Source organism: Scyliorhinus canicula, chromosome 3 (genome assembly GCF_902713615.1).
Source record: "Scyliorhinus canicula chromosome 3, sScyCan1.1, whole genome shotgun sequence".
Taxonomy (NCBI): Eukaryota; Metazoa; Chordata; class Chondrichthyes; order Carcharhiniformes; family Scyliorhinidae; genus Scyliorhinus; species Scyliorhinus canicula.
Window position 1 is genome coordinate 159,018,692 of NC_052148.1, and position 16,835 is coordinate 159,035,526.

The following is a 16,835-nucleotide window of genomic DNA, read 5'->3' on the forward strand; positions in this document are numbered from 1 at the left end:
ATTGTCGTTGCACCGCTCCACTAAGTTCTCTATTTCCTTCCTGTATTCTGACTCGTTGTTGTTCGAGATCCGACCCACTGTGGTTGTGTCGTCAGCAAACTTGTAGATCAAGTTGAAACCAAATTTAGCCACACATTCGTGTGTGATTAGGAAGTATAGTAGGGGGCTAAGTACGCAGCCTTGCGGGGCTCTGGTATTGAGGACTATCATGGAGGAGGTGTTGTTGTTTATTCTTACTGATTGTGGTCTGTGGGTCAGAAAATCGAGGATCCAGTTGCAGAGGGAGGAGTCAAGTCCTAGGTTTTGGAGTTTTGATATGACCTTAGCTGGGATTATGGTGTTGAAGGCGGAGCTGTAGTCAATCAATAGGAGTCTGTTGTAGGAATCCTTGTTGTCGAGATGCTCTAGGGATGAGTGTAGGGCCAGGGAGATGGCGTCTGCTGTGGACAGGTTGTGGCGGTATGCGAATTGCAATGGATCTAGGCGTTCAGGGAGTATGGAGTTGATGCGCTTCATGACCAACCTCTCGAAGCACTTCATTACGATTGATGTCAGGGCCACCAGACGATAGTCATTGAGGCACGTTGCCTGGTTCTTCTTTGGCACCGATATGATGGTGGTCTTCTTGAAGCAGGTGGGGACCTCGGAGAGGAGTAGGGACATGTTGAAGATGTCTGCGAACACATCTGCCAGCTGGTACGCTCAGGCTCTGAGTGTACGACGAGGGATCCCGTCCAGACCCGTCACCTTCCGAGGGTTCACTTTCAGGAAGACCGATCTGACTTTGCAAGCTGTGATGGTGGGTATGGTGTGTTTTGGGCTGCTGGGGCACTTGACAGCGGATTGATGGTTTCCTGCTCGAACCAAGCATAGAAAGCATTGAGTTCATCAGGGAGGAGTGTGCTGCTGCCGGAGGTACTGCTCGGCTTCGCTTTGAAGCCCGTTCTGTTGTTTAGGCCTTGCCACAACCGACGAGAGTCTGGAACGCTAGTTTGTGACTCACTCCAGCTTGATCTGATATTCTCTCTTGGCATCCCGGATGGCTTTGCGGAGGTCGTATCTGGATTTCTTGTACAGGTCAGGGTCGTCTGACTTGAACGCTTCAGACCCGTCCTTCAGTAGGGAGTCAATCTCCTGATTAAGCCATGGTTTCCGGTTGGGGAACGTACGTACTGCTTTCTTTGGCACACAGTCGTCCACACATTTGCTGATGAAGTCTGTGACGATGGTGGCAGACTCATTTAGGTTGGTCGCTGAGTTCTTAAATATGGACCAGTCCACTGTCTGCAAGCAGCCACAAAGGGGCTCTTCTGTTACCTCGGACTAGCACTGCACGGCCCTCTTAGCCGAATTCTCCCGCTTAAGTTTCTGCTTGTATGCCGGGAGAAGGAGCACCGTCTTAGAACATAGAACAGTACAGCACAGAACAGGCCCTTCGGCCCTCGATGTTGTGCCGAGCAATGATCACCCTACTCAAACCCACATATCCACCCTATACCCGTAACCCAACAACCCCCCCCCAACCTTACTTTTTAGGACACTATGGGCAATTTAGCATGGCCAATCCACCTAACCCGCACGTCTTATGGTCTGATTTTCCAAAGTGTGGTCGGGGGATGGAACGGTAGGCGTCCTTTATTTTGGGGTAGCAGTGATCAAGTGTGTTGTCGTCCCTGGCGGAACAGAAGATGTGCTGGTGGAATTTTGGCAGTACACTCTTGAGGTTGGCCTTGTTGAAGTCCCCGGCCACGATGAACAAGGCCTTCGGGTGTTCTGTTTCGTTGTTGTTTATTTCTGTGTACAGTTCGTCCAGCGCCGCCTTCACTTCTGCCTGGGGAGGGATGTATACTGCTGTTATAATAGCTGACGTGAACTCACATGGAAGATAGTACGGGCGGAACTTCACAGTCAGATATTCCAGGTCTGGGGAGCAGTAGGTCGCCAGGGTCGCCAGATCCAAGCACCAGGAGGAGTTGATGAGGAGGCAGGGAGGCCAGGCAAAGAGCTTGGCGCTGGCCTGCTGGTTTTGAGGTGGAGGGAAACCTGTAAAAGACATGGGTTGGCATAGTGACACAGGGTTAGCATTGCTGCTTCACAGCGGCAGGGACCCGGGTTCGATTCTGACATCGGGTAATGTCTGTGTGATGTTTGCACATTCTCCCTGTGTCTGCGTGGGTTTCTTCCGCATGTTACGGTTTCCTCCCACAGTCCAAAGATGTGCAGGATAGGTGGATTGGCCATGCTAAATTTCCCCTTACAGTAGGGTTACAGGGCAGGGGATTGGGCCTGTGTAAGGTGGTCTTTCGAAGTGTCGGTGCGGATTCAATGGGTTGAATGGACTCTTTCTATGAAGACATTTTTTAAAAAAAATAATTTTTATTCACATTTTCACAAAAAAGAAAACAATAACAGAAAATTCTAAGAACAAAAAAAACAGAACCCCCCCCGCCGTAAATACAAAAGAGAAACAATAAATTAACGCCCGTCATTGACAAAAACAGATATTCAACCCAAAACAAAAACAAAGAGACAACCCCCCCCCCCCCCGCCGGTTGCTGCTGCTGCTGACCTTTTGTTTTTACCGTTCTGCCAGGAGATCTAGGAATGGTTGCCATCTCCTGAAAAACCCCTGCACTGACCCCCTTAGGGCAAATTTCACCCTCTCCAATTTAATAAACCCCGCCATATAGTTGACCCAGGCCTCCACGCTTGGGGGCCTCGCATCCTTCCACTGAAGAAGAATCCTCCGCCGGGCTACTAGGGACGCAAAGGCCAGAACACCAGCCTCTTTCGCCTCCTGCATTCCTGGCTCCACTGCAACCCCAAATATTGCGAGTCCCTAGCCTGGATTGACCCTGGATCCTACCACCCTCGATACCGTCCTTGCTACACCCTTCCAAAATTCCCCCAGCGCTGGGCATGCCCAGAACATGTGGACTTGGTTTGTTGGGCTCCCTGAGCACTTAATACACCTGTCCTCTGTCCCAAGACCCATACCCCCGAGAGCACCCTGTCCTGGACCCACGTGGCGGCAGCAGGGGGAACCCCGCCACCTGCCGCTTGACAAACGCCCTTACTTGCATGTACCTAAAGGTGTTCCCCGGGGGGAGCCTGAACTTCCCTTCCAGCTCACCCAGGCTCACAAACTTCCCGTCTATGAACAGGTCCCCCAGCCTCCTGACACCTGCCCTGTGCCAACTCAGGAACCCACCATCAATTCTCCCCGGAACAAACCGGTGGTTCCCCCGTATCGGGGACCCCATTGAGGCCCCCACCTCCCCCTGTGCCGCCTCCATTGCCCTCAAACCTTGAGGGTAGCTGCCACCACCAGGCTCGTGGTATACCTCGTCAGAGGGAGTGGCTGCGGCGCCGTTGCAAGCGCTTCCAGGCTCGTACCCACACAGGATGCCATCTCCAGCCTCTTCCATGCCGCCCCCTCCCCGTCCATTACCCACTTACGCACCATCGCTGCGTTGGCAGCCCAATAATACCCACAGAGGTTGGGCAACGCCAGCCCCCCCCCCCCCCCCCCCCCCATCCCTGCCCCGCTCCAAGAACACCCGTCTCACCCTTGGAGTTCTGTGTGCCCACACAAACCTCGTAATGCTCCTGTTAACCCGCCTGAAAAAGGCCTTCGGGATAAGGATGGGGAGGCACTGGAACAGGAACAGAAACCTCGGGAGCACCGTTATCTTGACTGACTGCACCCTATCCGCCAAAGACAGCGGCAGCATGTCCCACCTTTTAAACTCCTCCTCCATTTGCTCCACCAGCCTTGTGAGGTTTAGCTTATGCAAGGCCCCCCAGCTCCTGGCCACCTGAACCCCCAAGTACCTGAAGCTCTTCTCCGCCCTTTTCAGTGGGAGCATCCCAATCCCCCCCTCCTGGTCCCCCGGGTGTACCACAAACAGCTCACTTTTCCCAAAGTTAAGCTTATACCCTGAGAAATCCCCAAATTCCCGGAGAATCCCCATCACCACCGGCATTCCCCCCACCGGGTCCGCCACATACAACAATAGGTCATCCGCATAGAGCGACACTCTGTGCTCCTCCCCACCCCGGACCAGCCCCCTCCAATCCCCCGACTCTCTCAGCGCCATAGCCAGGGGTTCAATTGCCAGCGCAAAAAGTAGGGGGGACAGGGGACACCCCTGCCTCGTCCCTCGGTATAGTCGAAAATACTCCGACCTCCTCTTATTCGTGGCCACACTCGCCATCGGGGCCTCATACAACAGCCTCACCCAACTGACAAACCCCTCCCCAAACCCGAACCTTTCCAGCACCTCCCACAAGTACCCCCACTCGACCCTATCAAAGACCTTCTCCGCATCTAGCGCCACCACTATCTCCGCCTCCCCTTCCACCGCCGGCATCATAATAACGTTCAAGAGCCTCCGTATATTAGTGTTCAGCTGCCTCCCCTTCACAAACCCCGTTTGATCCTCGTGGATAACCTGCGGCACACAATCTTCTATCCTCGTGGCTAAGATCTTTGCCAACAACTTGGCGTCCACATTCAGGAGTGAGATCGGCCTGTATGACCCACACTGCAGGGGATCTTTTGCCAACAACTTGGCGTCCACATTCAGGAGTGAGATCGGCATGTATGACCCACACTGCAGGGGATCACTGCAAGGATCAAGGAGATCAGCGCCTGAGACATCGTCAGGGGCAAAGCCCTCCCCTCCCTCGCCTCGTTGAAGGTCCTAACCAACAGGGGGCCCAGCAAGTCTGCATACGCCTTGTAAAATTCAACCGGGAACCCATCCGGCCCCGGCACCTTCCCCGACTGCATGTTCCCTATCCCTTTAACCAGCTCCTCAAGCTCAACTGGCGCCCCCAGACCCTCTACCCGTCCCTCCTCCACCCTCGGGAATCTCAGCCGGTCCAAAAAGCGCACCATCCCCCCCCCTCTCCGCCGGAGGTTCGGACTGATATAGTCTCTCATAAAAGTCCCTGAAGACCCCATTAATGTCTACCCCCCTTCGCACCACATTTCCTCCCCGGTCCTTAACTCCACCAATCTCCCTAGCCGCATCCCGCTTACGGAGCTGGTTTGCCAGCATCCTACTCGCCTTCTCCCCATACTCGTACACCGCACCCTGAGCCTTTCTTCTATGAAGACTTACTTACTAAATGTAACACTTAATTTCATTCACACATCCACTGAGGCATCGATGCTGCAGGCAATTTGACCATTTTAATGGCCCTCATCAAGATGATGATCAGGACGATCCATCGCTGGTTACCACCGTCACATGAGGCACAAAAGCCTGAGCAGAAAGTGGCAGCCAGTCCTCTAGATGGTCAAAATGCTGGGGAACATTGACCACTGCAATGGCGAGTATTGGCCCGACCAGGGGTCTGTTGCAGATGGTGTTCTTAACTAGAGATGGAATACAATCGATTCTAATCGCTGGGTCCGTGATTGACACTCAGAAGGCTGACAAGCTGCAGCCACATATACGCATTACACTCATCACACTTACTCATCCCAGCCAACAAGATGGCGCTGGTGGCCCATCCCAATGATGGGTCGTCGGCTGGGGCCAGAGGGTACTTGAGGGGTGCGCCGAGGTCATTTATACGACCTATGGCCCTAAGTTCACAGTAGGCAGTCAGCGGCGTTCGCAGCTGCATGGCTATCCTGTAGGTTGTGGCAATGGTGCTCCATGCCCGTCCACCCCGACTCCACAGCTCATCACCTGACCAAACCCCCCACTACTCCCTCCAGCCCTGGCACAAGGGCCCCCACCCACCCTGGGCCAATGGCACGACTTAGCAAACAATGGCAATGTTGGACACTTTCTGTACCCCCCTCTCTCTGCCTCAGAAGCCACGGCGCCTGTTTCAAAAGCACAAGTGAACCTCGCCATTGGGAATTCGCCTCCGTGGAGGCGGATGATCGCGGAAGCAGCGGAGAATATTGGGTCAGACCCACCAATGATATGCCAACAGGGTTTACTGTACGTGCGTTCTGCAACGCGTTGATGTACATTCTGGAATACATTGACACTGCTGTCGGGGCACTGGAGAATTGCGATTTAGCATGAAACCAGTGCCTGGCATAATTTCGGCATCAAAACTGATTCTCCGTCCAATCGCATTTCCCGATTCCAGCGTCAGCCAATGGAGAATCCCGCTCACTAACTTTTCCTTTTTTAAAATAAAATGTGAAGGAACAGAGTCGGGGACTGTTAAGTAGTTTTAACACCAAGAAAAAAAACATTTATTAAACATAAAAAGTTGAATTATAATATAATACTCCTTCACTCCCCCCTTAACTTGATAAATACACTCCAATTTTAAGGTAAATACTGATTACAAAGTACATCTTAAGCTACAGTGGTCTAATTAACACAAAAAGTCCATTTTAAGCGCACAAGGTGACTGGTTAAATACACGCATGCCGCTCAGAACCCACGTTAGTGTCTGAATTTCTCCTCCGAAACTCCCCAGATGATGATCACATGAGAGTTTCCAAACCCCACTCCCAAAAACACGCTTTAGAATCTTCTATCCCAATAATGCTTTTGATTAGTGCTTAGCATTCTGAAATTCAGTCCAGGTTGCCGAACTGGCACTTTTAAACAAAACTTCCACTTCCTTTTTAACAGCGATTTGACTCGAGGATTTTACACTACCTGCTTTTAGGTTTCCTTTGCCCCACTGCTTTTACACAAACTCGTGGTGCATAGTTATTTCAACTCGCGTTCCACTGGCTGTAGTAAAATCTCACAAACCTGAAAGTCACTTCAAATATCTCTTAATTTCTCTTAATTTATGTAGTTTCATTAACTAGCTGCTCCTCAGATCTCTACTCTTGATTTCTTAACCAATACTCCATGGTGTGGTTTTTCTTCAAGCAGAACTGAGAGAGATGTTCCCTCTCTAGTCTTCTAAACCAACTGCATCTAGCAGAGCTGCCTTCTCTCTCAGTACCTATCTCCAACGGCCCACAACCGAGCTAAACTGAAATGTAAAAGCTTCTCTGCCCCATGAGGCCCCAGTTGCTAAGCAACAGCCACATGCATATGCCTTTTATTTACTTTTCACGCTTTAGCTCTCTTATAAGCACAATAGAAGCACAGTTGGAACTTAACCAACCCCCACACACTCAAACACCTTTTTCCAGCATGAATCTAACTATAGGTTTACCCTTCCAGGCACAGAAACATGAAATTAAACCCACTTAAAACTACACCTATTTCTAATGTCTGCAATACAAATATAAATCCCTTAAAAATATCTTGGATTTGGTCACCAAATCATAGTGACTCAGTCATGGGTGAACATTAGTATCCCCGGCGTAACTCCTGATGCTAATAATCCACCCTGTTGCATGTTGGAAAGGCCCTGTATGAGTAATATATTTCAGAGGGAGCTGCAGTGTCTAATTGTGTGATAGTCTAATTTAAGAAGCAAGGCTTGGCATCAATAAAAGTAGTTTGCTTGCAAGTTTTTTATTTGACAGGGCACTAAAAGTTTCTAGGAATGCCTCTGAATAACTTTGCCTATGTTAATAAAAAACAGCTATCCTGCGTGAGAAGAGTGGGTGAGCGGGTTGGGGAATAGTAAAAGAACAATTTCATACTGTAATTTGAGTCTGATGGCTATATTCAGAAGCCATTGCTACATTACATTACACTTACAATTTGCGATTCCAAGTGAACTACTGTTGATTGCAAGGATTTTGCAGACCAGTAATATCTTGTAACAGTCGGTTTTCTAAAGAGGATTATATATGACTTGATGGATATGTTTGTAGATGAGCATTGTCTGTTTGGCAGCTATGGATTACTCTGGTTCAAGGCCTCCTTTGCTATTCTAAACATGGTTTTGTTTCTTTCCCTTTCAAGGCTGATTGCACTTAAAGTTCTTAACAGCATTGTGTTGCTGGGGAAATCTTGCCAATATGTGAAAGAGGCCAAGATGGAGGAAAAACTATTTCAAACCCCACCAGCCAACACCCCTGGGAAATTTGCCAAAAAACCCGCCAGCAAAGCTAAATCGCCTCAAGGTAATTAAGTTTCATATGGCATCTTAATCAGCATTTTACACCAAGACAAACACTACCTTTATTAAAAAATGTATATCTACCACTTAATTTGGATAAGCCAAATATAAATGTCTTAGTAATATAATTTTGTTTGCAAAATTAGTGCATTTCTGAAATTATTTTTTGAATGCAAATCAATAATTTTGTGTCAGTTCAGTGATTTCTGACGTAGCAGCATTTCAGTTATATTTGGAAGCTACTACCCACAGAGACAAATAGACAAATCAGATGATAATAGCGAGTGCTGTAAAAAATTTCTTTGATAAGCTGCAATTAATACAATGATACATTTTTTGATACAATTCTACTGGATAGGAGCATGCCAGTACAGAGCTGAAAATTAATGCTTCCTTTCCTGTGTGTGGGATTCATGCACTTTTAACATTTAAAAAAAATCTTGTTCATACTGAAATTTAATGTCCCAACCCTCAAAGTGGAGCACTGAATGATGAACCAATACTCGATCCCAGATCTTCAACCTTACACCAACATGCTTTAATCATATCAGATGCATTTAATTAATAGTCAATCAATTAAATCAACCAAAATTCCAATAATAATTGCAAACATTTATAAATATTGTTTTAGCACAAGTATCAATATGTTGGATAGAATTTCTGTGCTTTGAATTGATGATGGAGTTATGGGAATTCATAGCATTCTGAAAGCATTCACTCTGTTCTGATCACACTTCCATGTATATATTTTTCAACATCATTGAGAACAAAGAACAGCTGAGGTGATGATAATCAGATAGGATAGCCTTGTTTTCTACAGCAATTATTACCTACCCGTCGGGAACATGATGGAGTTTAATGATTTTATTTGCATTGTTTTCTTTTCAGAACAACTGTAATAATGGAAAATAAATATTTTGATTCAGCTCATATTATTCCAATTTCTTCCAACAACACAGAACCCTGTTCGTATCTAGATAGCTATTTTTTGTACTATTTAACTATTTTTTGTACTATTTAAAAAGTACACACCATAACCCGAGTGTAAACTTCATGCTTTATGCATGCCTTAGCATAAAGAAACTATTGAATGATTTGCCTTAACACTATGGCGCAATTTGGTTTTGGAAAAAGAGTTCCCCCCCCCCCCCCCCCGTTTTGGGCCTGTGTAGTGGCGTATTTCTCGGCACTTGCAGCACAGAGAACGACCCTGCTATCTAACAGGGCCTTGTTGTTCTTTTTGGCCTCTGCAGGGAGCACCCCGCCGAGACTGCATTTACCTAATTTCCTACACTGACGAGCTGCGCTCGCCAGTGCAGGAAGATGACTTGCAAATCGGGTGCCATTTTTAAAAGCTATCACAAACTTTCAACCCCACGGCATCCCCACCATGTAGGGATGCCCTTGTGGCAGTCTCAAGGTGCCTGAATGCTAGCGGGAGTGCCAGAATACCACCTTTCTCAGATTCCGACCACCCAAGGGCCTCCAATGATTTGGGATATCCCCCCTGCCCAGGTGCCATTATGCCTGTTCCACGTTAATGTGGACCAGTGCTGAACAGCGCCATGGCGAGATCTTCCAGGTGAGGCCATTTGTTCCTGGGTCATGGGACAATATGGTGCAGACATACTTAAATATTCTCATTTAACTATTATTAAATATGTTAATTTTGATCTTGCCCTCATCACGTGAGATCTCGCGAGGCATTCTGAGCATCTCAATTCTCGCGAGATTAAACGGCCTTGTCGTGTCACAAAGTCGGGTGTGACGAGGCCATTAAATTGTGCCCTGTATAACTATGTTGACTCGTTCCAAGATAAACAGGTTTAAAACAAAAGATTAATCAGCAACCAACGGGCTGCACAAACTAATTATGTCAAATGTTCAAGTCCCTTGCCTCCCTCCGTTACTGAAATCCATTATCTAAAACCATCAGCTGTCACAAAACAAACTAATTAATTTGTTTAAATATTTTGCATCTGGAAAAGTTCCACAAGCTGCAAACGAATGAATATGACTGCCCAACTTGGTGAGATTTTACAGGACATAAAAATAACAGTAATTGTCAAAATATATATTTAGAGGTCAAAATTAATGATAAGATGGTAAAAATAGGCAATTGCCCCAGAAGAAGTTACTGCAGGTGCATCCAAATAAAATAACAATATTTGATTTATAGTGATTTAAAAAAAATATATATTTTGAAAATGAATGTTTTAATTTGTAAGCAAATATCTTGAATGAACAACTGATTATTTTCAGGAAGGCTAGAGTTTTAAGAGGGGTTTTTGATTTTGTGCTATTTACATTTATCTTGAATAAGTGCTGCTCAGCAATTTTCCTTGAAATCTAATTTTGACCATGGAGGGAGAAATTAATAAATTCCATGATCCATATACACAAGTTATAGATGCTTCTAAAATTATTTTTCAATTGCTTTATATTATTTAGTATAGTTATTCAGTGAAATGCTAATATTGATCATTTTTGCTATTGGAACACAAATGAGGAATAGCAGTCTAAAGTCTTGCAAATATTAATATAACTTAAGATCTTAACATTTTAGTGTAACAAAATTGCAAGTATAAATTACAGAAAATAGTTAAAATATTTGACCTTGTTTTGTATGTTAATTTAGTATCTTGTGTAGGAAATCCTGTTGAGATACAATCAGAATGTTTGCAAGCATTTTACCATGGAGGTATGTTCATGTTTAAAATAAAAGATTTGACATGTCTTCACATATTGATAATTTGCAAAACCTATAATGGGATCATTTCAATTTGACAGGTACTTCAGAAGAAATGCAATCAGAGTCCATCATTAGCCAGCCTGTATCCCTATCAGAAAGTGTATCAACTCTCGTCTCGAGCAACAGTTCTGACCAGTTTCTTACAACCCCAGATGTAGAGGACAAGGGAGTACCACAGGGAAAATCTGATGGCAAGCATTGTTCTTCAAAAGAAGATCTTCTAGAAATAGACAGGTTCACAATTTGTGGAAATCGGATTGATTGATTATTGCACACTTTAACCTTTAGAAGAGCTGCTTCGAATGTAAGCCTTTGCATGGCAAACTGAACACTGTCAAGCTTGACAATATATAAAGGTTCGAAAGCTGCAAAGGAAGCACTGATCAGGAATATTTATTGAAAACTTTATAATTTATTAATAACTCAAACCAAAATATATTTACCTGTTTTTTCCATCTCTGTTTGGAAATATTTGGTTTGGAATAGGCCATTTTGGTTTGTGTATCAATTTCCTGTGGCAAAGGAAGAAAATCTTTGGTTGGTTTCTGTGGAGACCTGGCAGACAAATGCTTTCAAGACAGCTTTCCCTACAACCGTGTGGATTCTTTGTGCAATATTTCTTGCCACTCATGATGCAAATGCACCTTCAAACAGTGATGTGAGCATACAGCCAGATAACCTTTTTGGCTTTTTATAACTTTTCAACAATACTCACTTAATAACTTCAGGCTTTCATTGTACAGAGATGTGCCTGCTGCAATGATTTTTTAAAAATTCAAATCCTATATTGCTGTTCTTAGGAAAGAAATTCAGGTAATGCTGACCCGAAAATATTTCAGTTGAAGTTTACAATTATTTCTGAAGAAGCTTCAGTTATAAAATGGAGATGTAGGGAAACTTGATAAACAGAATGTTGATGCAAGTGGATCCTCTTTAAAAAGTTATTATCATCACATAGTGCATTATTTGTTTTTCTAAGACCAGAAAACAGAGGTTATTAATCACCTGAAAGAGAAAAAGAATTCTCATGATCTTTTGAAGAGGTTCCTTCCATAGCATTAATATGTCATACTATTCAGATGTTGCTGAAGCTTCTGTGTGCTTCCAGCATTTTTTACTTCTCTTTCAGATTTCTATCATTCATGATTATTTTCACTGTATCTGAAGGATTATGCTTCATAGAAAATAGGAGATTAAAGTTGTTCAAATTGATTAATTGAGAAAGTTGCATTTTGGGAAACAATGAAACATAAAGATATAGATTAAAAGAGGGTTCAGAAGAAAGTTACAAATTGATAAGAGAGAGAACATTTTCCTACAGCAGCGTGTTTGCACATGGGAAAATAAATGAAACCGACATATATGCGGAACAGTTCCTTTATAAGTTAAGTGCATTAATCTATTATAGTTTCTGTCTGCAATGCTTATTTATATATTTTTTGCACTATAGACCATAATGTCTTAGTTCGAGATTTCACAAAAAAGATGATTACATTACTCTTCATTTTAATGGCTCAAAAGCTTGTTTTGCAAGAAATATTTCATGTAAACCGAAATGTTAAGTCGTTTTACTGAAGTAGCACCAGGTGAATTTGAATAAATTAGCTTATTGTTTACTCTGCGGGGGGGAGGGGGGGTTTATCAAAGTGCAAATTTCAAATAAACAATAAATTGGACTACTCAATCCTAAGGTAACTGCAAAGGGATTCATGGCTATAATTTATAATGGCACCAAATATTCTGTATCTTTTTTATAATTAGTACATCTTGTAAATGAACAATGCTGAATAAATGTTTTTGTAACACAAATTGTTTGTTTATTAATATATGTAACAAATCAAGGCTAATCATAATGAACAATTTAAATCTTTGAAAAAGGACTATCTGGATAACAATCCTAGATTCAAGCCTTCTGTTACATACAGCTGAAGTTTGAGGTATGCTTGATTTTTCTTTTGCACGGGAGTCTTTTACATAAGAAGTGTTGTTTTGTAGTTTTAACTGAATAAACTATTTGCTAGAATATTTTTATTATGGGAGTTTTTCTGTCCACTCTTTTAACTGACTTACTTGCATGACGAATCACATTAAAAAGCATTGTCCCTATGAGCACTGATACTGTAGTTATATGTACACATTTAATTTGTCAGATGCAAACTTTAAACAGAAAATGGTAAGAAAATAAGAATTAATGTTTTGGATGAGATCATTTAATAACTTTAGTTTCAAGGTCTCCAGCAAAACTTTAGTTCATCTCTTACTTGGTGTAACTGGAGTCAGTGCAAACCCATGTGTTATGGTTTATAGATTTCCAATGTTCAGCTTTTCTTACCCAACTGCAGACCTGTTGATCCTTGAGTGCCATTTTGACACCTTTCTGTTCTTCCAGCAATCTAATGTCAAACATTTTGATTAAGTCAAGTTAACCTATTTTTTTCCATCTTTATCTATGTAAAATTGTGCTCAGTATTTATAAAACTGAAAAGGTGATGTTTATAAAAAGGTACATATCCAGTTATTGTTTTAAACTCAAATATCTCTGATGGAATGATGCTCAGTCTTTTACCCTTCATATTTGGTCCATGTTTTTGGTTCCCGCCACAACCTCTGTTCCCTAGCTTGATTCCTTCCCTCTCCCTGGCAACTGTCTGAAATACTCAATTTGAAACTTTGATGCTGCATTTGACCCCAATATGAGCTTCCCACCACAAACGTATTTATCACCAAGGCTGCCTACTTGCATCTCCACCACATTGCCCAACCTCTTGCATGTTTCAATTCAGTGCATCTGCTTTTGAAACCTCATTTACGCTTCGTTACATCCCAACTTGACTCTTCCAGTACTCTTCTGGCCCACCTCCAATCTTCCACTCTATACAGAATTGAGCTTATCAGAAAATTTGCTGCTCATATTTTAACTCATACCAAGTGCCATTCAGCCATTGCCCCAATGCTTGCTGACTTGTTGGCTTTCAGTCAAGCAGCACCTCGATTTTAAAATTACTATCTCTCAATGCTCTTGCTCCTCACTACTCTGCAACTTCCACCAGCCCTCAAACCTTCAAAGTCTTTATACTCTGTCAATTCTGACATCTTCGGCATCCACGATTTTAATTGCTCCATCACTGATGGTCATGGTTTTGTCCTGCAATTCCTTCCATAAACCTCTTTAGCTCTTTGCTTTGCTCTCCTTTTAAGATGCGCCTTAAAATCTTTGGGTGCAGGGCGTGGCATGGTGGTATATTGGTTAGCACTGCTGCCTCACGGCGTCGAAGACCCGGGTTCGACCCTGGTCCCGGGTCACTGTCCATGTGAAGTTTGCACATTCTCCCCATGTCTGCGTGGATCTCACCCCCTCAACCCAAAAGTGTGTAGGGTAGGTGGATTGGCCATGCTAAATTGTCCCTTAATTGGGGAGAAAAGAGTTTTTAACTATGGACGCGATTGAACCAAAACATTTCTAAGTGTCATTTCGGGTGAGTTTGGCGACGTGATTCTCGTCAGCCTTTTGGGTGAGATCCACACTGGTATTGAACCACACTTGACCTTGGGGAGTTCTCCCTGGTCAAGCCACACTTCAAAATGTTTTAATCACTGGGGAACTGAACATGCTGGTGAGACTGGCTCCTCAGAGATTTTGAAAGGGTGCCCCAATGTCTAAGTGACCTTGAGTGTGCCAACACCTCCACTCACGGGCAATGTCGTCCCTCGCACACATGGACATTATTCCACACTCCCGCAAGTGAGGACACCCTGCTGTGGGGTCGCTGAGGGCCCCCCCTTTCAGGATCCCCATCCTTAACCCTCTCCAACCTTCATGAGGTCTCTTTACACACCCCCACCCTTCATACTCCCCTCATCACCTTTCCCCTTTCATCACTCCCCCCTTTCATTGGCATAGTCCCCTCAGGCTCTGATCCTTAGTAGTGACACTTTGGAACCCTGGCAGTGCCACCTTGGCAGTGCCAAGGTGCCTGGGTGCCAGACGGAGACCCAGGGGACCTCCCTGCCCCAGCCCCCCCAGGTGCCATTACGCCTGGTCCACGTTTGTGTGGACCAGTACTAAATTCAGTTAAATACCAATTCCATTGGCAATTATCCACCCTTTGCATCACTGAATTCTCTTTGTCGTCCCTTATTTCTCCCTCCACTGTTGGCTTTGAACTCTACGTTCTCCATGAGAATTGGGCCACAGTTCTTTGGCTCATTTGCTGTGTGGTTAGGGAATTATGTGGCTGGTGGTTTGTGATTCTGCAAGTTAACCCGAATGGACATGGAGGTATTTTAATTTTGATGGGCTGAATGGCCACCTTATGTGCTGTAATGACTCTGCCTCTAAAGCCCTGTGTTGTTGAGCAAAATGCAGACCAGCAATTGGCAGAACTGAGTTAAATGGCTCCATTGAACGGGGCATCAAATATAAAAACTGGCAAGTCATGCTATAGTTGTATAGAACCTCGGTAAGGCCACACTTGGAATATTGTGCACAATTCTGGTCCGCACACTACCAGAAGGATGTGGAGGCTTTGGAGAGGATGCAGAGGAGGTTTACCAGGATAATACCTGCTCTGGAGGGCGTTAGCTATGCAGAGAGGCTGAATAGACTCAGACTGTTTTCATTAGGTGGAGATGCCGGCGTTGGACTGGGGTGAGCACAGGAAGAAGTCTTACAACACCAGGTTAAAGTCCAACAGGTTTGTTTCAAATACGAGCTTTCGGAGCGCAGCTCCATTTACCTGAGGAAGGAACTGCGCTCCGAAAGCTCGTGTTTGAAACAAACCTGTTGGACTTTAACCTGGTGTTGTAAGACTTCTTACTGTTTTCATTAGAACTGCGGAGGTTGAGGGGTGACCTGATAAGAGGTCTACAAGGTTATGAGGGACATGGATAGAGTGAATCGGCAGGCACTCTTTCCCAGGGTGGAGGGGTCAGTCACCAGTGGGCATAGGTTTAAGGTTTGTGGGGCAAAGTTTAGCAGAGATGTGCGAGGCAGGTTTTTTATGCAGAGGGTGGTGAGTGCCTGGAACGCGTTGTCAGAGGAGGTTGTGGAAGCAGATACATTAACGGCGTTCAAAAGGCATCTTGACAAACACATGGGCCCGGATTCTCTGCCGGCGTGGTGCTGCCCCACAATGGGAAATCCCATTGACCGGCTGGCGTAACGGAGAATCCTGCCGACCGGTCTGACCAGAAATGTGGCGTGGTGGAGCAGAGAATCCCGCCCCACTGATCGGATGGGTATAGAGGGATACAGGACTAGGAAGTGCTGAGGATTTTGACCACGGGTGGTATCATGACCGGTACAGGTTTGGAGGGACAAAGGGCCTGTTCCTGTGCTGTATTGTTCTTTAAAGAGTAGTGAGGTCAGGGATAGGGTTAAAAGTTCGAAAGAGGGTACTGGCAAGCAAGACGCTGGTTTGAAGTGTGTCTACTTCAATGCCAGGAGCATCCGGAATAAGGTGGGTGAGCTTGCAGCATGGGTTGGTACCTGGGATCTCGATGTTGTGGCGATTTCGGAGACATGGGTAGAGCAGGGACAGGAATGGTTGTTGCAGGTTCCAGGATTTATGTTAGAGAAGATGGTAAAAGAGGGGGAGGTGTGGCATTGTTAATCAAGGAAAGTATTACGGCGGTAGAAAGGACGTTTGAGGACTCGTCTACTGAGGTAGTATGGGCCGAGGTTAGGAACAGGAGAGGAGAGGTCACCCTGTTGGGAGTTGTTCCAGAGATGTAGAGGAAAGGATTGCAAAGATGATTCTCGACAGGAGCGAGAGTAACAGGGTAGTTGTTATGGGGGACTTTAACTTTCCAAATATTGACTGGAAATACTATAGTTCGAGTACTATAGATGGGTCAGTTTTTTCTGCAGTGTGTGCAGGAGGGTTTTCTGACACAGTATGTAGACAGGCCAATAAGGGGTGAGGCCACATTAGATTTGGTACTGGGTAATGAACCCGGCCAGGTGTTAGATTTAGGTGTAGGTGAGCACTTTGGTGATAGTGATCACAATTCGGTTATGTTTACTTTAGCAATTGGCAGGGATAGGTATATACCGCAAGGCAAGAAT

The 16,835-nt window shown here is 44.9% G+C and overlaps 1 protein-coding gene across 2 annotated transcripts in view; it reads left to right on the forward strand.

Moving 5' to 3' along the window:
• The window catches only part of tapt1b (transmembrane anterior posterior transformation 1b), a 146,902-nt gene extending 134,111 nt beyond the window's left edge, over window positions 1-12,791 (forward strand). Inside the window, exons 13-15 of one of the 2 annotated variants that reach the window (XM_038791563.1) lie at window positions 7,860-8,020; window positions 10,655-10,717; window positions 10,807-12,791. In XM_038791563.1, the coding sequence (XP_038647491.1) occupies window positions 7,860-8,020; window positions 10,655-10,717; window positions 10,807-11,033 (451 nt within the window). In that variant the 3' untranslated portion in view covers window positions 11,034-12,791. The remainder of the gene's footprint in view (window positions 1-7,859; window positions 8,021-10,654; window positions 10,718-10,806) is intronic. The other variant, XM_038791564.1, reaches the window with a different exon arrangement.
• The last annotated feature ends 4,044 nt before the right edge of the window (window positions 12,792-16,835 follow it).